The sequence below is a fragment of the Panulirus ornatus genome, chromosome 16, assembly GCF_036320965.1.
Source record: "Panulirus ornatus isolate Po-2019 chromosome 16, ASM3632096v1, whole genome shotgun sequence".
Taxonomy (NCBI): Eukaryota; Metazoa; Arthropoda; class Malacostraca; order Decapoda; family Palinuridae; genus Panulirus; species Panulirus ornatus.
In genome coordinates, this window is record NC_092239.1 from 47,917,707 (window position 1) to 47,945,076 (window position 27,370).

General features: G+C 40.7%; 1 protein-coding gene across 1 annotated transcript in view; it reads left to right on the top strand.

Annotated features, from left to right (window-relative positions):
* LOC139753935 (probable glutamate receptor) overlaps positions 1-27,370 on the top strand; it is a 133,967-nt gene that overhangs the window by 104,781 nt on the left and 1,816 nt on the right. The window contains exon 10 of the mRNA XM_071670894.1: positions 24,849-24,948. Within this exon, the coding sequence (XP_071526995.1) occupies positions 24,849-24,948 (100 nt within the window). The remainder of the gene's footprint in view (positions 1-24,848; positions 24,949-27,370) is intronic.

Sequence of the window (27,370 nt, forward strand, 5' to 3'; positions counted from 1 at the left end):
GGAAGAGAGGAAAGTGATTGGTTCTCAGGGATGTAGGTTTGCGGCAGGGGTGTGTGATGTCTCCATGGTTGTTTAATTTGTTTATGGATGGGGTTGTTAGGGAGGTGAATGCAAAAGTTTTGGAAAGAGGGGCAAGTATGATGTCTGTTGGGGATGAGAGAGCTTGGGAAGTGAGTCAGTTGTTGTTCACTGATGATACAGCGCTGGTGGCTGATTCATGTGAGAAACTGCAGAAGCTGGTGAATGAATTTGGAAAAGTGTTTGAAAAAAGAATGTTAAGAGTAAATGTGAATAAGAGCAAGGTTATTAGGTACAGTAGGGTTGAGGGTCAAGTCAATTGGGAGGTAAGTTTGAATGGAGAAAAACTGGAGGAAGTAGAGTGTTTTAGATATCTGGTAGTGGATCTGGCAGCGGATAGAACCATGGAAGCTGAAGGGAATCATAGGGTTGGGGAGGGGGCAAAAATCCTGCGAGCCTTGAAGAATGTGTGGAAGTCGAGAACGTTATCTCCGAAAGCAAAAATGGCTATGTTTGAAGGAATAGTGGTTCCAACAATGTTGTATGGTTGTGAAACGTGCGCTATGGATAGAGTTGTGCGGAGGAGGATGGATGTGCTGGGAATGAGATGTTTGAGGACAATATGTGAAGTGAGATGGTTTGATCGAGTAAGTAATGTAAAGGTAAGAGAGGTGTGTGGAAAAAAAAGAGCGTGGTTGAGAGAGCAGTAGTTGGTGTTTTGAAATGGTTTGGGCACATGGAGAGAATGAGTGAGGAAAAATTGACCAAGATGATATATGTGTCGTATATGGAGGGAACGAGGAGAAGTGGGAGACCAAATTGGAGGTAGAAAGATGGAGTAAAAAAGATTTTGAGCTATCGGGGCCTGAACATGCAGGAGGGTGAAAGGCGGGCAAGGAATAGAGTGAACTGGATCGATGTGGTATACCACGGTCGACGTGCTGTCAATGGATTGAATCAGGGCATGTGAAGCGTCTGGGGTAACCCATGGAAAATTGTGTGGGACCTGGATGTGGAAAGGGAGCTATGGTTTCGAGCATTATTGCATGACAGCTAGAGACTCAGTGTGAACGAATGGTGCCTTTGTGGTCTTTTCCTAGCGCTACCTCGCACACATGAGGGGGGAGGGGGAGATTATTCCATATGTGGCGAGGTGGCGATGGACATGAATAAAGGCAGACAGTGTGAACTGTGTGCATGTGTATATATGTATGTGTCTGTGTGTGTATATATATGTGTACATTGAGATATATGGGTATGTATATTTGCGTGTGTGGACGTTTATGTATATACATGTGTATGGGGGTGGGTTGGGCCATTTCTTTCGTTTGTTTCCTTGCGTTACTTCGCAAACGCGGGAGACAGCGACAAAGCAAAATAAATAATAAGTATATATATATATATATATATATATATATATATATATATATATATATATATATATATATATATATATATATATATATATATTTTTTTTTTTTTTTTTTTTTTTTTCTTTTATACTTTGTCGCTGTCTCCCGCGTTTGCGAGGTAGCGCAAGGAAACAGACGAAAGAAATGGCCCAACCCCCCCCATACACATGTACATACACACGTCCACACACGCAAATATACATGCCTACACAGCTTTCCATGGTTTACCCCGGACGCTTCACATGCCTTGATTCAATCCACTGACAGCACGTCAACCCCTGTATACCACATCGCTCCAATTCACTCTATTCCTTGCCCTCCTTTCACCCTCCTGCATGTTCAGGCCCCGATCACACAAAATCCTTTTCACTCCATCTTTCCACCTCCAATTTGGTCTCCCTCTTCTCCTCGTTCCCTCCACCTCCGACAAATATATCCTCTTGGTCAATCTTTCCTCACTCATTCTCTCCATGTGCCCAAACCATTTCAAAACACCCTCTTCTGCTCTCTCAACCACGCTCTTTTTATTTCCACACATCTCTCTTACCCTTACGTTACTTACTCGATCAAACCACCTCACACCACACATTGTCCTCAAACATCTCATTTCCAGCACATCCATCCTCCTGCGCACAACTCTATCCATAGCCCATGCCTCGCAACCATACAACATTGTTGGAACTACTATTCCTTCAAACATACCCATTTTTGCTTTCCGGGATAATGTTCTCGACTTCAACACATTTTTCAAGGCTCCCAAAATTTTCGCCCCCTCCCCCACCCTATGATCCACTTCCGCTTCCATGGTTCCATCCGCTGACAGATCCACTCCCAGATATCTAAAACACTTCACTTCCTCCAGTTTTTCTCCATTCAAACTCACCTCCCAATTGACTTGACCCTCAACCCTACTGTACCTAATAACCTTGCTCTTATTCACATTTACTCTTAACTTTCTTCTTCCACACACTTTACCAAACTCCGTCCCCAGCTTCTGCAGTTTCTCACATGAATCCGCCACCAGCGCTGTATCATCAGCGAACAACAACTGACTCACTTCCCAAGTTCTCTCATCCCCAACAGACTTCATACTTGCCCCTCTTTCCAAGACTCTTGCATTTACCTCCCTAACAACCCCATCCATAAACAAATTAAACAACCATGGAGACATCACACACCCCTGCCGCAAACCTACATTCACTGAGAACCAATCACTTTCCTCTCTTCCTACACGTACACATGCCTTACATCCTCGATAAAAAATTTTCACTGCTTCTAACAACTTGCCTCCCACACCATATATTCTTAATACCTTCCACAGAGCATCTCTATCAACTCTATCATATATATATATATATATACTTTATAAAATGGGAAACAGAAGAAGGAGTCACGCGGGGAGTGCTCATCCTCCTCGAAGGCTCAGACTAGGGTGTCTAAATGTGTGTGGATGTAACCAAGATGTGAAAAAAGGAGAGATAGGTAGTATGTTTGAGGAAAGGAACCTGGATGTTTTGGCTCTGAATGAAACGAAGCTCAAGGGTAAAGGCGAAGAGAGGTTTGGGATTGTCTTGGGAATAAAGTCAGGGGTTAGTGAGAGGACAAGAGGAAGGGAAGGAGTAGCAGTACTCCTGAAACAGGAGTTGTGGGAGTATGTGATAGCATGTAAGAAAGTAAAGTCTCGATTAATATGGGTAAAACTGAAAGTTGATGGAGAGAGATGGGTGATTATTAGTGCATATGCACCTGGGCATGAGAAGAAAGATCATGAGAGGCAAGTGTTTTAGGAGCAGCTGAATGAGTGTGTTAGTGGGTTTCATGCACGAAAACGGGTTACAGTGATGGGTGATTTGAACCCAAAGGTGAGTAATGTGGTAGTTGAGGGAATAATTGGTATACATGGGGTGTTCAGTGTTGTAAATGGAAATGGTGAAGAGCTTACAGATTTATGTGCTGCAATAGGACTGGTGATTGGGAATACTTGGTTTAAAAAGCGAGATATACATAAGTATACGTATGTAAGTAGGAGGGATGGCCAGAGAGCGTTATTGGATTACGTGTTAATTGACAGGCGTGCGAAAGAGAGACTTTTGGATGTTAATGTGCTGAGAGGTGCAACTGGAGGGATGTTTGATCATTATCTTGTGGAGGCTAAGGTGAAGATTTGTATGGGTTTTCAGAAAAGAAGAGTGAATGTTGGGTGAAGAGGGTGGTGAGAGTAAGTGAGCTTGGGAAGGAGACTTGTGTGAGGAAGTACCAGGAGAGACTGAGTACAGAATGGAAAAAGGTGAGAACAATGGAAGTTAGGGCAGTGGGGGAGGAATGGGATGTGTAATTAGGGAATCAGTGATGGATTGCGCAAAAGATGCTTGTGGCATGAAAAGAGTGGGAGGTGGGTTGATTAGAAAGGGTATTCAGTGGTGGGATGAAGAAGTAAGATTATTAGTGAAAGAGAAGAGAGAGGCATTTGGACGATTTTTGCAGGGAAAAAATGCAATTGAGTGGGAGATGTATAAAAGAAAGAGAAAGGAGGTCAAGAGAAAGGTGCAAGAGCTGAAAAAGAGGGCAAATGAGAGTTGGGGTGAGAGCGTATCATTAAATTTTAGGGAAAATAAACAGATGTTCTGGAAGGAGGTAAATAAAGTGCGTAAGACAAGGGAGAAAATGGGAACTTCAGTGAAGGGGGCAAATGGGGAGGTGATAACAAGTAGTGGTGATGTGAGAAGGAGATGGAGTGAGTATTTTGAAGGTTTGTTGAATGTGTTTGATGATAGAGTGGAAGATATAGGGTGTTTTGGTCGAGGTGGTGTGCAAAGTGAGAGGGTTAGGGAAAATGATTTGGTAAACAGAGAAGAGGTAGTAAAAGCTTTGAGGAAGATGAAAGCCGGAGAGGCAGCAGGTTTAGATGGTATTGTAGTGAAATTTATTAGAAAAGGGGGTGACTGTAATATTAACTGGTTGGTAAGGTTATTTAATATATGTATGACTCATGGTGAGGTGCCTGAGGATTGGCGGAATGCGTGCATAGTGCTATTGTACAAAGGCAAAGGGAATAAGAGTGAGTGCTCAAATTACATAGGTAAAGTTTGTTGAGTATTCCTGGTAAATTATATGGGAGGGTATTGAATGAGAGGGTGAAGGCATGTACAGAGCATCAGATTGCGGAAGAGCAGTGTGGTTTCAGAAGTGGTAGACGATGTGTGGATCAGGTGTTTGCTTTGAAGAATGTATGTGAGAAATACTTCGAAAAGCAAATGGATTTGTATGTAGCATTTATGGATCTGGAAAAGGCATATGATAGAGTTGATAGAGATGCTCTGTGGAAGGTATTAAGAATGTATGGTGTGGGAGGCAAGTTGTTAGAAGCAGTGAAAAGTTTTTATCGAGGATGTAAGGCATGTGTACGTGTAGGAAGGGAGGAAAGTGATTGGTTCTCAGTGAATGTAGGTCTGCGGCAGGGGTGTGTGATGTCTCCATGGTTGTTTAATTTGTTTATGGATGGGGTTGTTAGGGAGGTAAATGCAAGAGTTTTGGAAAGAGGGGCAAGTATGAAGTCTGTTGGGGATGAGAGAGCTTGGGAAGTGAGTCAGTTGGTGTTCGCTGATGATACAGCGCTGATGGCTGATTCATGTGAGAAACTGCAGTGGCTGGTGACTGAGTTTGGTAAAGTGTGTGAAAGAAGAAAGTTAAGAGTAAATGTGAATAAGAGCAAGGTTATTAGGTACAGTAGCGTTGAGGGTCAAGTCAATTGGGAGTTAAGTTTGAATGGAGCAAAACTGGAGGAGGTAAAGTGTTTTAGATATCTGGGAGTGGATCTGGCAGCGGATGGAACCATGGAAGCGGAAGTGGATCATAGGGTGGGGGAGGGGGCAAAAATCCTGGGAGACTTGAAGAATGTGTGGAAGTCGAGAACATTATCTCGGAAAGCAAAAATGGGTATGTTTGAAGGAATAGTGGTTCCAACAATGTTGTATGGTTGCGAGGCATGGGCTATGGGTAGAGTTGTGCGCAGGAGGATGGATGTGCTGGAAATGAGATGTTTGAGGACAATGTGTGGTGTGAGGTGGTTTGATCGAGTAAGTAACGTAAGGGTAAGAGAGATGTGTGGAAATAAAAAGAGCGTGGTTGAGAGAGCAGAAGAGGGTGTTTTGAAATGGTTTGGGCACATGGAGAGAATTAGTGAGGAAAGATTGACCAAGAGGATATATGTGTCGAAGGTGGAGGGAATGAGGAGAAATGGGAAACCAAATTGGAGGTGGAAAGATGGAGTGAAAAAGATTTTGTATGATCGGGGCCTGAACATGCAGGAGGATGAAAGGCGGGCAAGGAATAGAGTGAATTGGATCGATGTGGTATACCGGGGTTGACGTGCTGTTTGAATTGAATCAGGGCATGTGAAGCGTCTAGGGTAAATCATGGAAAGTTGTGTAGGTATGTATATTTGCGTGTGTGGACGTATGAATATACATGTGTATGAGGGTGGGTTGGGCCATTTCTTTCGTCTGTTTCCTTGCGCTACCTCGGAAACGCGGGAGACAGCGACAAAGCAAAAGAAAAAAGAAAAAAAAAGAGATATATATATATATATATATATATATATATATATATATATATATACATATATATATATATATATATATATATATATATATATATATATATATATATATATATATATATATATATATATATATATATATATATATATATATATACTTTTTTTTTTTTTTTTTTTTTGCTTTTCCGCTGTCTCCCGCGTTTGCGAGGTAGCGCAAGGAAACAGACGAAAGAAATGGCCCAACCCACCCCATACACATGCCTTGATTCAATCCACTGATAGCACGTCAACCCCGTTATACCATATCGCTCCAATTCACTCTATTCTTTGCCCTCCTTTCACCCTACTGCATGTTCAGGCCCCGATCACACAAAATCTTTTTCAATCCATCTTTCCACCTCCAATTTGGTCTCCCTCTTCTCCTCGTTCCCTCCACCTTCGACACATATATCCTCTTGGTCAATCTTTCCTCACTCATTCTCTCCATGTGACCAAACCATTTCAATACACCCTCTTCTGCTCTCTCAACCACGCTCTTTTTATTTCCACATATCTCTCTTACCCTTACGTTACTTACTCGATCAAACCACCTCACACCACACATTTTCCTCAAACATCTCATTTCCAGCACATCCATCCTCCTGCGCACAACTCTATCCATAGTCCACGCCTCGCAACCATACAACATTGTTGGAACCACTATTACTTCAAACATACCCATTTTTGCTTTCCGAGATAATGTTCTCGACTTCCACACATTCTTCAAGGCTCCCAGAATTTTCGCCCCTCCCCCACCCTATGATCCACTTCCGCTTCCATGGTTCTATCCGCTGCCAGATCCACTCCCAGATATCTAAAACACTTCACTTCCTCCAGTTTTTCTCCATTCAAACTCACCTCCCAATTGAATTGACCCTCAACCCTACTGTATCTAATAACCTTGCTCTTATTCACATTGACTCTTAACTTTCTTCTTTCACACACTTTACCAAACTCAGTCACCAGCTTCTGCAGTTTCTCACATGAATCAGCCACCAGCGCTGTATCATCAGCGAACAACAACTGACTCACTTCCCAAGCTCTCTCATCCCCAACAGACTTCATTCTTGCCTCTCTTTCCAAAACTCTTGCATTCACCTCCCTAACAACCCAATCCAAAAACAAATTAATCAACCATGGAGACATCACACACCCCTGACGCAAACCTATATTCACTGAGAACCAATCACTTTCCTCTCTTCCTACACGTACACATGCCTTACATCATCGATAAAAACTTTTCACAGCTTCTAACAACTTGCTTCCCACACCATATATTCTTAATACCTTCCACAGCGCATCTCTATCAACTCTATCATATGCCTTCTCCAGATCCATAAATGCTACATACAAATCCATTTGCTTTTCTAAGTATTTCTCACATACATTCTTCAAAGCAAACACCTGATTCACACATACTCTAACACTTCTGAAACCACACTGCTCTTCCCCAATCTGATGCTCTGTACATGCCTTCACCCTCTCAATCAATACCCTCCCATATATTTTGCCAGGAATACTCAACAAACTTATACCTCTGTAATTTTAGCACTCACTCTTATCCCCTTTGCCTTTGTACAATGGCACTATGCACGCATTCCGCCAATCCTCAGGCACCTCACCATGAGTCATACATACATTAAATAACCTTACCAACCAGTCAACAATACAGTCACCCCCTTTTTAAATAAATTCCACTGCAATACCATCCAAACCTGCTGCCTTGCCGGCTTTCATCTTCCGCAAAGCTTTTATTACCTCTTCTCTGTTTACCAACTCATTTTCCCTAACCCTCGCACTTTGCACACCACCTCGACCAAAACACCCTATATCTGCCACTCTATCATCAAACACATTCAACAAACCTTCAAAATACTCACTCCATCTCCTTCTCACATCACCACTACTTGTTATCACCTCCCCATTTGCGCCCTTCACTGAAGTTCCCATTTGCTCCCTTGTCTTACGCACTTTATTTACCTCCTTGCAGAACATCTTTTTATTCTCCCTAAAATTTAATGATACTCTCTCACCCCAACTCTCATTTGCCCTCTTTTTCACCTCTTGCACCTTTCTCTTGACCTCCTGTCTCTTTCTTTCATACGTCTCCCACTCAATTTCATTTTTTCCCTGCAAAAATCGTCCAAATGCCTCTCTCTTCTCTTTCACTAATACTCTTACTTCTTCATCCCACCACTCACTACCCTTTCTAATCAACCCACCTCCCACTCTTCTCATGCCACAAGCATCCTTTGCGCAATCCATCACTGATTCCCTAAATACATCCCATTGCTCCCCCACTCCCCTTACTTCCATTGTTCTCACCTTTTTCCATTCTGTACTCAGTCTCTCCTGGTACTTCCTCATATAAGTCTCCTTCCCAAGCTCACTTACTCTCACCACCCTCTTCACCCCAACATTCACTCTTCTTATATACATACATATATATATCCATAGCCCACGCCTCGCAACCATACAAAATTGTTCGAACCACTATTCCTTCAAACATACACATTTTTGCTTTCCGAGATAATGTTCTCGACTTCCACACATTCTTCAAGGCTCCCAGGATTTTCGCCCCCTCCCCCACCCTATGATCCATTTCCACTTCAATGGTTCCATCCGCTGCCAGATCCACTCCCAGATATCTAAAAGACTTTACTTCCTCCAGTTTTTCTCTATTCAAACCTACCTCCCAATTGACTTGACCCTCAACCCTACTGTACCTAATAACTTTGCTCTTATTCACATTTACTCTTAACTTTCTTCTTTCAAACACTTTACCAAACTCAGTCACCAGCTTCTGCAGTTTCTCACATGAATCAACCGCCAGACCTGTATCATCAGCGAACAACAACTGACTCACTTCCCAAGCTCTCTCATCCACAACAGACTTCATACTTGCCCCTCTTCCAAAACTCTTGCATTTACCTCCCTAACAACCCCATCCATAAATAAATTAAACAACCATGGAGACATCACAACCCCTGCCGCAAACCTACATTCACTGAGAACCAATCACTTTCCTCTCTTCCTACACGTACACATGCCTTACATCCTTGATAAAAACTTTTTACTGCTTCTAACAACTTGCCTCCCACACCATATATTCTTAATACCTTCCACACAGCATCTCTATCAACTGTATCATATGCCTTCTCCAGATCCATAAATGCTACATACAAATCCATTTGCTTTTCTAAGTATTTCTTACATACATTCTTGAAAGCAAACATCTGATCCACACATCCTCTACCACTTCTGAAACCACACTGGTCTTCCCCAATGTGATGCTCTGTACATGCCTTCACCCTCTCAATCAATACCCTCCCATATAATTTACCAGGAATACTCAACAAAGTTATACCTCTGAAATTTGAGCACTTACTCTTATCCCCTTTACCTTTGTACAATGGCACTATGCACGCATTCCGCCAATCCTCAGGCACCTCACCATGAGTCATACGTACATAAAGTAACCTTACCAACCAGTCAATAATACAGTCACACCCTTTTTTAATAAATTCCACTGCAATACCATCCAAACTTTCTGCCTTGCCGGCTTTCATCTTCCGCAAAGCTTTTACTACCTCTTCTCTGTTTACCAAATCATTTTCCCTAACCCTCTATCTTTGCACACCACCTCGACCAAAACACCCTACATCTGCCACTCTATCATCAAACACATTCAACAAACCTTCAAAATACTCTCTCCATCTCTTTCTTATATCGCCACTACTTGTTATCACCTCCCCATTTCGCCCTTCACTGAAGTTCCCATTTGCTCCCTTGTCTTACGCACTTTATTTACCTCCTTCCAGAACATCTTTTTATTCTCCCTAAAATTTCATGATACTCTCTCACCCCAACTCTCATTTGCCCTCTTTTTCACCTCTTCAACCTTTCTCTTGACCTCCTGTCTCTTTCTTTTATACATCTCCCACTCAATTGCATTTTTTCCCTGCAAAAATCGTCCAAATGCCTCTCCCTTCTCTTTCACTAATAATCTTACTTCTTCATCCCACCACTCACTACCCTTTCTAATCAACCCACCTCCCACTCTTCTCATGCCACAAGCATCTTTTGCGCAATCCATCACTGATTCCCTAAATACATCCCATTCCTCCCACACTCTCCTTACTTCCATTGTTCTCACCTTTTTTCCATTCTGTACTCAGTCTCTTCTGGTACTTCCTCACACAAGTCTCCTTCCCAAGCTCACTTACTCTCACCACCCTCTTCACCCCAACATTCACTATTCTTTTCTGAAAACCCATACAAATATTCACCTTAGCCTCCACAAGATAATGATCAGACATCCCTCCAGTTGTACCTCTCAGCACATTAACATCCAAAAGTCTCTCTTTCGCGCACCTGCCAATTAACACGTAATCCAATATCGCTCTCTGGCCATCTCTCCTACTTACCTACGTATACTTATGTATATCTCGCTTTTTAAACCAGGTATTCCCAATCACCAGTCCTTTTTCAGCACATAAATCTACAAGCTCTTCACCATTTCCATTTACAACACTGAACACCCCATGCATACCAATTATACCCTCAACTGCCACATTACTCAACTTTGCATTCAAATCACCCATCACTATAACCCGGTCTCGTGCATCAAAACCACTAACACAGTCATTCAGCTGCTCCCAATACACTTGCCTCTCATGATCTTTCTTCTCATGCCCAGGTGCATATGCACCAATAATCACCCATCTCTCGCCATCAACTTTCAGTTTTACCCATATTAATCGAGAATTTACTTTCTTACATTCTATCACATACTCCCACAACTCCTGTGTCAGGAGTACTGCTACTCCTTCCCTTGCTCTTGTCCTCTCACTAACCCCTGACTTTATTCCCAAGGCATTCCCAAACCACTCTTCCCCTTTACCCTTGAGATTCGTTTCACTCAGAGCCAAAACATCCAGGTTCCTTTCCTCAAACATACTACCTATCTCTCCTTTTTTCACATCTTGGTTACATCCACACACATTTAAACACCCCAGTCTGAGCCTTCGAGGAGGATGAGAGCTCCCCGCGTGACTCCTTCTTCTGTTTCCCATTTTAGGAAGTTAAAAAATACAAGGAGGGGAGGATATCTGGCCCCCAGCTCCCGTCCCCTCTAGTCGCCTTCTACGACACGCGAGGAATGCGTGGGAAGTATTCTTTCACCCCTATCCTCAGGGATAATATACATATATATGCATATATATATATATATATATATATATATATATATATATATATATATATATATATATATATATATATATATATATATATATATATATACATATATGTATATATATATATATATATATATATATATATATATATATATATATATATATATATATATATATATATATATATATATATATATATATATACACATACATACGCACATATACACACATACACACATATACATATATATATAAATATGAAAAATGTAAGAAATAATTTAGAAAACTGAAACTTCTAGTTTGAAATGAAATGAAAAAATGAATGTCACATAATGGTTTAACCTCTGGCTATGGAAAAGGGAAATGTATAATTCCTTTACACAAACGTCAATAGTAGTTTTCATCAACTTAACCACTGTATCATACTGCCTGGTCCACTTCTCTTATCATGAAACAGGAATATTGGCTTATGATGTTTCTCGATTTTTTTCATTACACAAAGTACAACCATATCTTGGATACATGACGGTAGGTAGTTGGTCATCCGCCATAATAAAGCATTGACAGACCAAAAATTTATCTGGACCTCAACTTTTCCAATACATTTATGAAAAACACCTTTTTGCTTTCCATCTCTATCACTTTGAAAAAAAAAAAAAAGAATAAGCTTCAATGTCTAAGATACATTTTCTTTCAATTTTACTACTTTCTTGTCAGAGCACAATGTATGAATTCTATCACACCAGTAACACAACTATAAACATTTACTTCCCCTTTAAAAAAGTTCTGGGGAAGTCTGTCTCGATACCCTGCGGGACACTACCACCTGGCGAGGTTTGTGTTGCAATGGTTCTTGATTCACATACGTAGTAGCATATATATATATATATATATATATATATATATATATATATATATATATATATATATATATATATATATATATATATATATATTTTTGTTTTGTCGCTGTCTCCCGCATTTGCGAGGTAGCGCAAGGAAACAGACGAAAGAAATGGCCCAATTCACCCCCATACACATATATATACATACGTCCACACACGCAAATATACATACCTACACAGATTTCCATTGTTCTCCCCAGACGCTTCACATGCCCTGATTCAATCCACTGACAGCACGTCAACTCCGGTATACCACATCGATCCAATTCACTCTATTCCTTGCCCTCCTTTCACCCTCCAGCATGTTCAGGCCCCGATCACACAAAATCTTTTTCATTTCATCTTTCCACCTCTAATTTGGTCTCCCACTTCTCCTCATTCCCTCCACCTCCGACACATATATCCTCTTGGTCAATCTTTCCTCACTCATTCTCTCCATGTGCCCAAACCATTTCAAAACACCCTCTTCTGCTCTCTCAGCCACACTCTTTTTATTTCCACACATCTCTCTTACCCTTACGTTACTTAGTCGATCAAACCACCTCACACCACATATTGTCCTCAAACATCTCATTTCCAGCACATCCATCCTCCTGCGCACAACTCCATCCATAGCCGACGCCTCGCAACCATACAACATTGTTGGAACCACTATTCCTTCAAACATACCCATCTTTGATTTCCGAGATAATGTTCTCGACTACCACACATTCTTCAAGGCTCCCAGGATTTTTGCCCCCTCCCCCACCCTATGATCCACTTCCGCTTCCATGGTTCCATCCGCTGCCAGATCCACTCCCAGATATCTAAAACACTTTACTTTACCAGTTTTTCTCCATTCAAACTTACCTCCCAATTGACTTGACCCTCAACCCTACTGTACCTAATAACCTTGCTCTTATTCACATTTACTCTTAACTTTCTTCTTTCACACACTTTACCAAACTCAGTCACCAGATTCTGCAGTTTCTCACATGAATCAGCCACGAGCGCTGTATCATCAGCGAACAACAACTGACTCACTTCCCAAGCTCTCTCATCCCCAACAGACTTCATACTTGCCCCTCTTTCCAAAACTCTTGCATTCACCTCCCTAACAACCCCATCCATAAACAAATTAAACAACCATGGAGACATCACACACCCCTGCCGCAAACCTACATTCACTGAGAACCAATCACTTTCCTCTCTTCCTACACGTACACATGCCTTACATCCTCGATAAAAACTTTTCACTGCTTCTAACAACTTGCCTTCCACAGAGCATCTCTATCAACTCTATCATATGCCTTCTCCAGATCCATAAATGCTACATACAAATCCATTTGCTTTTCTAAGTATTTCTCACATACATTCTTCAAAGCAAACACCTGATCCATACATTCTCTACCACTTCTGAAACCACACTGCTCTTCCCCAATCAGATGCTCTGTACATGCCTTCACCCTCTCAATCAATACCCTCCCATATAATTTACCAGGAATACTCAACAAACTTATACCTCTGTAATTTGAGCACTCACTCTTATCCCCTTTGCCTTTGTACAATGGCACTATGCACGCATTCCGCCAATCCTCAGGCAACTCACAATGAGTCATACATTAATTAAATAACCTTACCAACCAGTCAATAATACAGTCACCCCCTTTTTTAACAAATTCCACTACAATACCATCCAAACCTGCTGCCTTGCTGGCTTTCATCTTCCGCAAAGCTTTTACTACCTCTTCTATGCTTACCAAATCATTTTCCCTAACCCTCTCTCTTAGCACACCACCTCGACCAAAACACCCTATATCTGCCACTCTATCATCAAACACATTCAACAAACCTTCAAAATACTCACTCCATCTCCTTCTCACATCACCACTACTTGTTATCACCTCCACATTTGCGCCCTTCACTGAAGTTCCCATTTGCTCCCTTGTCTTACGCACTTTATTTACCTCCTTCCAGAACATGTTTTTATTCTCCCTAAAATTTAATGATACTCTCTCACCCCAACTCTCATTTGCCCTCTTTTTCACCTCTTCAACCTTTCTCTTGACCTCCTGTTTCTTTCTTTTATACATCTCCCACTCAATTGCATTTTTTCCCTGCAAAAATCGTCCAAATGCCTCTCTCTTCTCTTTCACTAATAATCTTACTTCTTCATCCCACCACTGAATACCCTTTCTAATCAACCCACTCCCCACTCTTCTCATGCCACAAGCATCTTTTGCGCAATCCATCACTGATTCCCTAAATACATCCTATTCCTCCCTCGCTCCCCTTACTTCCATTGTTCTCACCTTTTTCCATTCTGTACTCGGTCTCTCCTGGTACATCCTCACACAAGTCTCCTTCCCAAGCTCACTTACTTTCACCACCCTCTTCACCCCAACATTCACTTTTTTTTTTCTGAAAACTCATACAAAGCTTCACCTTAGCCTCCACAAGATAATGATCAGACAATCCTCCAGTTGCACCTCTCAGCACATTAACATCCAAAAGACTCTCTTTAGCGCGCCTGTCAATTAACACGTAATCCAATAACGCTCTCTGGCCATCTCTCCTACTTACATACGTATACTTATGTATATCTCACTTTTTAAACCAGGTATTTCCAATCACCAGTCCTTTTTCAGCACATAAATCTGTAAGCTCTTCACTATTTCCATTTACAACACTGAACACCCCATGTATACCAATTATTCCCTATATAGGTTTGTATGTTCTATGAAGGTGCGCGTTCATATGCACTTTATTCGTGTATATATATATATATATATATATATTTATATATATATATATATATATATATATATATATATATATATATATATATATATATATATATATATATATATATATATATATATATATATATATATATATATATATATATCGATAAAAACTTTTCACTCCTTCCAACAATTTGCCTCCCAGATCATATATTCTGAATACCTTCCACAAATCATCTCTATCAACTCTAACATATCACTTCTCCAAATCTATAAATGCTCCATACAAAACCATTTCCATTTTTAAGTATTTCTCACATATATTATTCAACGCAAAAACTTGATCCACATATCATATATCGCTTTTGAAACCACACTGCTTCTCCCCAATCTGATGCTCTGTACATGCCTTCACCCTCTCAATCAAAACTCTCCCATATAGTCTCCCAGGAATAATCAACAAACTTATACATCGGTAATATATATATATATATATATATATATATATATATATATATATATATATATATATATATATATATATATATATATATATATATATATATATATCTATAAATGCTCCATACAAAACCATTTCCATTTTTAAGTATTTCTCACATATATTATTCAACGCAAAAAACTTGATCCACATATCATATATCGCTTTTGAAACCACACTGCTTCTCCCCAATCTGATGCTCTGTACATGCCTTCACCCTCTCAATCAAAACTCTCCCATATAGTCTCCCAGGAATAATCAACAAACTTATACATCGGTAATATATATATATATATATATATATATATATATATATATATATATATATATTTTTTTTTATTTTTTTATTTTTTTTGCTTTGTCGCTGTCTCCCGCGTTTGCGAGGTAGCGCAAGGAAACACACGAAAGAAATGGCCCAACCCACCCCCATACACATGTATATACATACGTCCACACACGCAAAATATACATACCTACACAGCTTTCCATGCTTTACCCCAGACGCTTCACATGCCCCGATTCAATCCATTGACAGCACGTCAACCCCGGTATACCACATCGCTCCAATTCACTCTATTCCTTACCCTCCTTTCACCCTCCTGCATGTTCAGGCCCCGATCACACAAAATCTTTTTCACTCCATCTTTCCACCTCCAATTTCGTCTCCCTCTTCTCCTCGTTCCCTCCACCTCCGACACATATATCCTCTTGGTCAATCTTCCCTCACTCATTCTCTCCATATGCCCAAACCATTTCAAAACACCCTCTTCTGCTCTCTCAACCACGCTCTTTTTATTTCCACACATCTCTCTTACCCTTACGTTAGTTACTCGATCAAACCACCTCACACCACACATTGACTTCAAACATCTCATTTCCAGCACATCCATCCTCCTGCGCACAACTCTATCCATAGCCCACGCCTCGAAACCATACAACATTGTTGGAAACAATATTCCTTAAAACATACCCAATTTTGCTTTCCGAGATAATGTTCTCGACTTCCACACATTCTTCAAGGCTCACAGAATTTTCGCCCCCTCCCCCACCCTATGATCCACTTCCGCTTCCATGGTTCCATCCGCTGCCAGATCCACTCCCAGATATCTAAAACACTTCACTTCCTCCAGTTTTTCTACATTCAAACTCACCTCCCAATTGACTTGACCCTCAACCCTACTGTACCTAATAACCTTGCTCTTATTCACATTTACTCGTAACTTTCTTCTTTCACACACTTTACCAAACTCAGTCACCAGCTTCTGCAGTTTCTCACATGAATCAGCCACCAGCGCTGTATCATCAGCGAACAACAACTGACTCACTTCCCAAGATCTCTCATCCCAACAGACTTCATACTTGCCCCTCTCTCCAAAACTCTTGCATTCACCTCCCTAACAACCCATCCATAAACAAATTAAACAACCATGGAGAAATCACACACCCCTGCCGCAAACCTACATTCACTAAGAACCAATCACTTTCCTCTCTTCCTACACGTACACATGCCTTACATCCTCGATAAAAACTTTTCACTGATTCTAACAACTTGCCTCCCACACCATATATTCTTATTACCTTCCACAGAGCATCTCTATCAACTCTATCATATGCCTTCTCCAGATCCATAAATGCTACATACAAATCCATTTGCTTTTCTAAATATTTCTCACATACAATCTTCAAAGGAAACACCTGATCCACACATCCTCTACCACTTCTGAAACCACACTGCTCTTCCCCAATCTGATGCTCTGTACATGCCTTCACCCTCTCAATCAATACCCTCCCATATAATTTACCAGGAATACTCAACAAACTTATACCTCTGTAATTTGAGCACTCACTCTTATCCCCTTTGCCTTTGTACAATGGCACTATGCACGCATTCCGCCAATCCTCAGGCACCTCACCGTGAGTCATACATACATTAAATAAGCTTTCCAGCCAGTCAATAATACAGCCACCCCATTCTTTAATAAGTTCCACTGCAATACCATGCAAACTTGCTGTCTTGCTGGCTTTCATCTTCCGCAAAGCTTTTACTACCTCTTCTCTGTTTACCAAATCATTTTCTCTAACTCTCTCACTTTGCACACCACCTCGACCAAAACACCCTATATCTGCCACTCTATCATCAAACACATTCAACAAACCTTCAAAATACTCACTCCATCTCCTTCTCACATCACCACTACTTGTTATCACCTCCTCATTTGCGCCCTTCACTGAAGTCCCAATATGCTCCCTTGTCTTACGCACTTTATTTACCTCCTTCCAGAACATCTTTTTATTCTCCCTAAAATTTAATGATACTCTCTCACCCCAACTCTCATTTGCCCTCTTTTTCACCTCTTGCACCTTTCTCTTGACCTCCTGTCTCTTTCTTTTATACATCATCCACTCAATTGCATTTTTTCCCTGCAAAAATCGACCAAATGCCTCTCTCTTCTCTTTCACTAATAATCTTACTCCTTCATCCCACCACTCACTACCCTTTCTAATCAACCCACCTCCCATTCTTCTCCTTCCACAAGCATCTTTTGCTCAATCCATCACTGATTCCCTAGATACATCTCATTCCTCCCCAACTCCCCTTACTTCCATTGTTCTCACCTTTTTCCATTCTGTACTCAGTCTCTCCTGGTACTTCCTCACACAGGTGTCCTTCCCAAGCTCACTTACTCTCACCACCCTCTTCACCCCAACATTCACTCTTCTTTTCTGAAAACCCATACAAATCTTCACCTTTGCCTCCACAAGATAATGATCAGACATCCCTCCAGTTGCACCTCTCAGCACATTTACATCCAAAAGACTCTCTTTCGCACGCCTGTCAATTAACACGTAATCCAATAACGTTCTCTGGCCATCTGTCCTACTTACATACGTACACTTATGTATATTTCGCTTTTTAAACCAGGTATTTCCAATCACCAGATCTTTTTCAGCACATAAATCTACAAGCTCTTCACCATTTCCATTTACAACACTGAACACCCCATGTATACCAATTATTCCCTCAACTGCCACATTACTCACCTTTGCATTCAAATCACCCATCACTATAACCCGGTCTCGTGCATCAAAACCACTAACACACTCATTTAGCTGCTCCCAAAACACTTGCCTCTCATGATCTTTCTTCTCATGCCCAGGTGCATATGCACCAATAATCACCCACCTCTCTCCATCAACTTTCAGTTTTACCCATATTAATCGAGTATTTACTTTCTTACATTCTATCACATACTCCCACAACTCCTGTTTCAGGAGTATTGCTACTCCTTCCCTTGCTCTTGTCCTCTCACTAACCCCTGACTTTACTCCCCAGACATTCCCAAACCACTCTTCCCCTTTACCCTTGAGCTTCGTTTCACTCAGAGCCAAAACATCCAGGTTCCTTTCCTCAAACATACTACCTATCTATCCTTTTTTCACATATTGGTTACATCCACACACATTTAGGCACCCCACTCTGAGCCTTCGAGGAGGATGAGCACTCCCCGCGTGACTCCTTCTTCTGTTTCCCATTCGTAGAAAGTTAATACAAGGAGGGGAGGATTTCTGTCCCCCCGCTCCCGTCCCCTCTAGTCGCTTTCTACGACACGCGAGGAATAAGTGGGAAGTATTCTTTCACCCCTATCCCCAGGGATAATATATATATATATATACATATACACATACACACATATACACATACACACGCACATATACACACACACACACATACATATATATACATATGAAAAATGTAAGAAACAATTTAGAAAACTGAAACTTCTAGCTTGAAATGAATGAAAAAAATGAATGGGAGGTGGGTTGATTAGAAAGGGTAGTGAGTGGTGGGATGAAGAAATAAGAGTATTAGTGAAAGAGAAGAGAGAGGCATTTGGACGATTTTTGCAGGGAAAAAATGCAATTGAGTGGGAGATGTATAAAAGAAAGAGACAGGAGGTCAAGAGAAAGGTGCAAGAGGCGAAAAAAAGGGCAAATGAGAGTTGGGGTGAGAGAGTATCATTAAATTTTAGGGAGAATAAAAAGATGTTCTGGAAGGAGGTAAATAAAGTGCGTAAGACAAGGGAGCAAATGGGAACTTCAGTGAAGGGCGCAAATGGGGAGGTGATAACAAGTAGTGGTGATGTGAGAAGGAGATGGAGTGAGTATTTTGAAGGTTTGTTGAATGTGTTTGATGATAGAGTGGCAGATATAGGGTGTTTTGGTCGAGGTGGTGTGCAAAGTGAGAGGGTTAGGGAAAATGATTTGGTAAACAGAGAAGAGGTAGTGAAAGCTTTGCGGAAGATGAAAGCCGGCAAGGCAGCAGGTTTTGAATGGTATTGCAGTGGGATTTATTAAAAAAGGGGGTGTCTGTATTGTTGACTGGTTGGTAAGGTTATTTAATGTATGTATGACTCATGGTGAGGTGCCTGAGGATTGGCGGAATGCGTGCATAGTGCCATTGTACAAAGGCAAAGGGGATAAGAGTGAGTGCTCAAATTACAGAGGTATAAGTTTGTTGAGTATTCCTGGTAAATTATATGGGAGGGTATTGATTGAGAGGGTGAAGGCATGTACAGAGCATCAGATTGGGGAAGAGCAGTGTGGTTTCAGAAGTGATAGAGGATGTGTGGATCAGGTGTTTGCTTTGAAGAATGTATGTGAGAAATACTTAGAAAAGCAAATTAATTTGTATGTAGCATTTATGGATCTGGAGAAGGCATATGATAGAGTTGATAGAGATGCTCTGTGGAAGGTATTAAGAATATATGGTGTGGGAGGAAAGTTGTTAGAAGCAGTCAAAAGATTTTATCGAGGATGTAAGGCGTGTGTACATGTAGGAAGAGAGGAAAGTGATTGGTTCTCAGTGAATGCAGGTTTGTGGCAGGGGTGTGTGATGTCTCCATGGTTGTTTAATTTGTTTATGGATGGGGTTGTTAGGAAGGTAAATGAAAGAGTTTTGGAAAGAGGGGCAAGTATGAAGTCTGTTGGGGATGAGAGAGCTTGGGAAGTGAGTCAGTTGTTGTTCGCTGATGATACAGCGCTGGTGGCTGATTCATGTGAGAAACTGCAGAAGCTGGTGACTGAGTTTGGTAAAGTGTTTGGAAGAAGAAAGTTAAGAGTAAATGTGAAAAAGAGCAAGGTTATTAGGTATAGTAGGGTTGAGGGTCAAGTCAATTGGGAGGTGAGTTTGAATGGAGAAAAACTGGAGGAAGTGAAGTGTTTTAGATATCTGGGAGTGGATCTGGCAGCGGATGGAACCATGGAAGCGGAAGTGGATCATAGGGTGGGGGAGGGGGCGAAAATTCTGGGGGCCTTGAAGAATGTGTGGAAGTCGAGAGCATTATCTCGGAAAGCAAAAAATGGGTATGTTTGAAGGAATAGTGGTTCCAACAATGTTGTATGGTTGCGAGGCGTGGGCTATGGATAGAGTTGTGCGCAGGAGGATGGATGTGCTGGAAATGAGATGTTTGAGGACAATGTGTGGTGTGAGGTGGTTTGATCGAGTGAGTAACGTAAGGGTGAGAGAGATGTGTGGAAATAAAAAGAGCGTAGTTGAGAGAGCAGAAGAGGGTGTTTTGAAGTGGTTTGGGCACATGGAGAGAATGAGTGAGGAAAGATTGACCAAGAGGATATATGTGTCGGAGGTGGAGGGAACGAGGAGAAGAGGGAGACCAAATTGGAGGTGGAAAGATGGAGTGAAAAAGATTTTGTTTGATCGGGGCCTGAACATGCAGGAGGGTGAAAGGAGGGCAAGGAATAGAGTAAATTGGAGCGATGTGGTATACCGTGGTTGACGTGCTGTCAGTGGATTGAATCAGGGCATGTGAAGCGTCTGGGGTAAACCATGGAAAGCTGTGTAGGTGTGTATATTTGCGTGTGTGGACGTATGTATATACATGTGTATGGGGGGGTGGGGGTTGGGCCATTTCTTTCGTCTGTTTCCTTGCGCTACCTCGCAGACGCGGGAGACAGCGACAAAGTATAATAAAAAAAAAATATATATATATATATATATATATGTATATATACATATACATATATATATATATATATATATATATATATATATATATATATATATATATATATATATATATATATATATATATATATATATATATATATATATATATATATATATATATATATATATATATATATATATATATATATATATATATATATATATATATATATATATATATATATATATATATATATATATATATATATATATATATATATATATATATATATATATATATATATATATATATATATATATATATATATATATATATATATATATATATATATATGGTGTGGGAGGCAAGTTGTTAGAAGCAGTGAAAAGTTTTTATCGAGGATATAAGGCATGTGTACGTGTAGGAAGAGAGGAAAGTGATTCGTTCTCAGTGAATGTAGGTTTGCGGCAGGGGTGTGTGATGTCTCCATGGTTGTTTAATTTGTTTATGGATGGGGTTGTTAGGGAGGTGAATGGAAGAGTTTTGGAAAGAGGGGCAAGTATGAAGTCTGTTGGGGATGAGAGAGCTTGGGAAGTGAGTCAGTTGTTGTTCGCTGATGATACAGCGCTGGTGGGTGATTCATGTGAGAAACTGGAGAAGCTGGTGACTGAGTTTGCTAAAGTGTGTGAAAGAAGAAAGTTAAGAGTAAATGTGAATAAGAGCAAGGTACAGTAGCGTTGAGGGTCAATTCAATTGGGAGATGAGTTTGAATGGAGAAAAACTGGAGGAAGTGCAGTGTTTTAGATATCTGGGAGTGGATCTGGCAGCGGATGGAACCATGGAAGCGGAAGTGGATCATAGGGTGGGGGAGGGGGCGAAAATTCTGTGAGCCTTGAAGAATGTGTGGAAGTCGAGAACATTATCTCGGAAAGCAAAAATGGGTATGTTTTAAGGAATAGTGGTTCCAACAATGTTGTGTGGTTGCGAGGCGTGGACTATGGATAGAGTTGTGCGCAGGAGGATGGATGTGCTGGAAATGAGATGTTTGAGGACAATGTGTGGTGTGAGGTGGTTTGATCGAGTAAGTAACGTAAGGGTAAGAGAGATGTGTGGAAATAAAAAGAGCGTGGTTGAGAGAGCAGAAGAGGGTGTTTTGAAATGGTTTGGTCACATGGAGAGAATGAGTGAGGAAAGATTGACCAAGAGGATATATGTGTCGGAGGTGGAGGGAACGAGGAGAAGAGGGAGACCAAATTGGAGGTGGAAAGATGGAGTGAAAAAGATTTTGTGTGATCGGGGCCTGAACATGCAGGAGGGTGAAAGGAGGGCAAAGAATAGAGTGAATTGGAGCGATGTGGTATACAGGGGTTGACGTGCTGTCAGTGGATTGAATCAAGGCATGTGAAGCGTCTGGGGTAAACCATGGAAAGCTGTGTAGGTATGTATATTTGCGTGTGTGGACGTGTGTATGTACATGTGTATGGGGGGGGGGGGGGGTTGGGCCATTTCTTTCGTCTGTTTCCTTGCGCTACCTCGCAAACACGGGAGACAGCGACAAAGTATAAAAAAAAAAAAAAAAAATATATATATATATATATATATATATATATATATATATATATATATATATATATATATATATATATATATATATATATATATATATATATATATATATATATATATATATACATATATATATATATATATCTTTTTTTTCATTACTTTTTCGATGAATGCAGCTTACATCTGATATTGTCCTCAATCTTTTCATTCCTAACACATCCATCCTCCTCTGTAAAATCCTATCTAATGTCCTTGCCTGGGAACCATATTACATTTTTGGAACCAATATTCCTTCAAATATACCCATTTTTGCTCTTCGGTGTTACGTTCTCTCCTATCAAAAATTCTTTATCGCTCTCAAAACCTTCGTCCCTCCCCATATCTTGTCACTCAGTTCTGCTTCCAAATCTCCGTCCTCTTCTAAGTCCACTTCAAGATATCTAAAACTTCCCACTTCTTCTAGTTTTCCTCCATTCAAACTAAAATCCCAATTAACTTGTCCCTCCAGCCTCCTGAACCTGATAAACTTTCTTTTATTTACATTTACTGTCAACTTTCTCCTTCACACACTTTTCTAAACCCAGTCGCCAGTTTCTGCAGTTTCTCACACGGGTCATCCACTAGAGTTGTACCATCGGCAAACAGCAACTGAGACACTTCCCAAACTCCCTTATGTCTATCTTCACCCTTCCCCCAACAACATTTGCACTCACCTCACTAAGCACCCCATCTATAAGCAAATTACACAACCATAGGGACATCACACACCCCTGCAGTAGACCGACATTTACTGGCAACCAATCACTCCCCTCTCTCCCTACTCGTACAGATGCCCTACATCCTTGGTAAATATTTTCACTTTTAGGAACTTACCTCGCACACCATATATACTCTTAAGACTTTCCGCAGCGCATCTCTATCAGCCCTACTGTATGCCCTCTCCAGATCCAGAAATGCTATATACAAATCCGCCTGTTTTTCTAAGTATTTCTCACATTCACTCTTCTAAGTAAACACCTGATCCACACATCCTCTATCACTCCTGAAACCACACTGCTCTTCACCAATCTGATGCTCTGTACACGCCTTCACCCTCTTAATACCCTCCCATGCAATTTCCCAGGAATATTGAACGACCTATGCCTCTGTAGTTTGAACCTTCACCTTTATACCCTTTGCCTTTGTAAAATGACGCTATGCATGAATACCGCCAATACTCAGGCACTTCACTATGGTCCATCCATACATTGAATATCTTACCAACCAATCAATAACACAGTCACCCCCTTTTTTAATTAATTCCATTGCATTGCCATCCAAACCCGTCGGGTTGACAAATTTCATTTTCCTGAAAGCCTTCAATACCTCTTCCCTCTTAAGCAAACCAATCTCCTTAACTTTGCACACCACCCCGACCAAAACACCCTGTGTCCGCCACTCTATCAAACTCATTCAACAAACTTTGAAAATATTCACTCCATCTATTTCTTACTCCATCACTACTTGTATTACCTCCCCATTTGCACCCTTTACCGATGTTCCCATTTGTTCTTTTGTCTTATGCATGTTATTTACCTCCTTCCAAAGCATGTTTTTATTCTCCTTAAAGTTTAATGATACACTCTTACCCAAATTCTCATTTGCCTTTTTTTCAGCCCTTGCACCTTTCTCTTGACCTCCTGCCTCTTCCTTTTATACATCTCCCAGTTATTTGCACTCTTTCCTTGCAAGTATCGTCCAAACACCTCTCTTTTCTCTTTCACCACTCACTGACCTTTCTATATAGTTTCTCGTTGTCAAATCTTCTCACACTGAGTATATTGTTTAACAGAAATGTAAATACGGTCACACTAGATGCTTGGATATGTAAGATGCATACGATAAAGTAACACTCGATTGCTTTCTTATAGGATTAAACTTATGCCACTGGGACGATATATACCTCTCTCCCTGCTCCCTAACAGGCCTTTGTGACTTCTACACTTCGAGGGAGTTGTTCTTGCCTTACGTGTTCGCCATGATCGTCCGCAAGGCCAGTCCTCTGGTCCTTCCCATCAACCAAAGGTAACCCTCTATAGAGGTGTGAGGTAGGATTACATCAGCACCGTATCTTACGGTGAATAAATACCCCTAATGCTTTCAGAATGGACGAATTCAAGAAATTTTATGTTGTTGTACGACAATATTAAGTCATTAGTGTTATATCTATCGTGACTCGTTTGATTTGTCTCATGCAAGGAATCATAGAAACACTCTGCAACATATTGTCTTATATACACATCTCCAGCCTTGTTGAAGTAACTTGTGCATTCCTTACTCACACTTTACTCAGTGGTCTTCGGCAGGACGAGGACTGTATGATTTGAGGTAACTGAAGCTTATCATGTTGGTAACCAGCTCATGATGTAGTGGTGGAATGAACGTTTGAGTTAGTCAGATTATCTCATTAATCCTATGTGTGGACTGCTTGTTAACGGCCAATGTTTGCTTAACATTCATTAACTGTTTGTTGTATTTTCAGGTTTTCTCATCACACGTTTCGCTTCATCAGATAAAGTGTGAATTGATATAATGTCATATTCATTTTCCACTGTATTCCTGAAATACATGAGACTTTTCGAACACACGATCACTGCCTATCCTCAGTCACATTCATTATAAATGATACAACAGAATAGAAAGAACGAAACAGGAATGAATCACATCTTGTAGTGGTACAAATCAGAGCAGTGACGTAGACAATATGATGATTGTTGGACCGAGGTCTTTGAAGTTCATGCGTGGTAGTGTGGCCAGAAGGGGTCAAACTCTTTGGGTCAACAATTGTAGTGGAGATAGAGAGTTTTATATTATGTTCCTGCAACATATGTAGTTTCGGGCCCTTAACAACATATACAACGGCAACGTAACATCACTAACTAATCAGCACTTTACTGAAAGCTTGATAATACTGAAAGACTACCACAACTCTATAAAACAACAGATAACAAAAGCCATGCACAGAAGAGAACATAATCCCTTCAAAAGATATCAGAGTATCGGACAACCTAAACTCTATGATTATTCTTTAACGCTCCCCAAATGACACTAGGCTCTCTACCTTCATTTTATGACTTGCGAAGTTGTGTGGTGAGAAACAGCAGGTACAGCGAATGCCTGGTTTAAAGAAGAGACATACACGTCTGTGAGCAAGATATACAAGAGTGTGAAATTGGAACCTTTGTATATGAATGTGCTGAGAGAAGCAGCTGATGATATATCTCATGATTGTCTTTTTGATGCAAGAGTGAAGATTTGTGAAGGTTTTCGGAAAAGAGATAACAATATCGGTCCGAAGAGAGGGCGAGAGTAAGCGTGCTTGGAAAAGAGACTTATGGGGAGAAATACCAGGAGAGATTGAATGAAGAATGGCAAAACGTGAGAGTAAATGAAGCATGGTGTGTGGGTGAGGAATGAGAAGTATTTGGGGAAGCAGCGATGGCGTGTGCAAGAGATGCATGTACCAAGCGAAAGGTGGGAGGAGGTAGGTAGACTGAAAAAGGGTAGTGAGTAATAGAATGAAAATGAATAGTTGCAAGTAAACGACCGGGGGATGTATGAGAGAAATTGGCAGGAGGTTAAGAGGCTGACGAATGAGAGTTGGGTTGAGCGAGTACTAGCAAACTTTAGGGACAATAAGGTGTTTTGGAAGGAAAACAAGAGAAAAAATGGGAACTCGGGTGAAAGAGGCAAAAGGGGAACTGGCAACAGATATTGGTGAAGGGGAGAGGAGATGGAGTGAGTATTATGAATGACTATTGAATGTGTTTGATGATAGAGTGGCAGATATAGGGTGTTTTGATCGGGGTGGTGTGCGAAGTGAGAGAATCAGGGAGAATGGTCTGGTAAAGAAAAAAGAGTTAGATAAAGCCTTACGTAAGATGAATTGTGACAAGGCGCTGAAGCGGATGTTATCGCAGTTGAATTTATTAAGAAAGGGGGTGACTGTGTTGTTGATTAATTGAGTAGGACTTTCAGTGTATGTATGGAGTATAATGAGGTGCTTGAGGGTTGGCGAAATGCATGGATAGTGCCACTATGCAAAGGCAGGGGGAATGAATGTGAATGCTCAAACTACAGAGGCATAAGTTTGTTGAGTGTACTTGGTAAGTTGTATAGGAAGGCGATGATTGAAAGGGTGAAGGCATGTGCAAATATTCAGACTGATGGGAAAAGAGACTGGTTTCAGAATTGGTAGAGGATGTGTGGATCAAGTGTTTGCTTCCAAGAAAGTGTGTGAACAATATTTGGAGAAACAGATGGATTTGTATGTGACATTTATAGATATGGAGAAAGCGGTTGATATAGAATCCTTGTGGAATATACAGTACGAGAGGAAGGCTGTTCGGAGCAGAGAGCATTTTTTTTCAGTGTATAAGACATGTCTACGAGTATGAATCGAAGAGAGAATTGTTCTAAATAAAAGGTGGGCTACAGCAAGGATGTG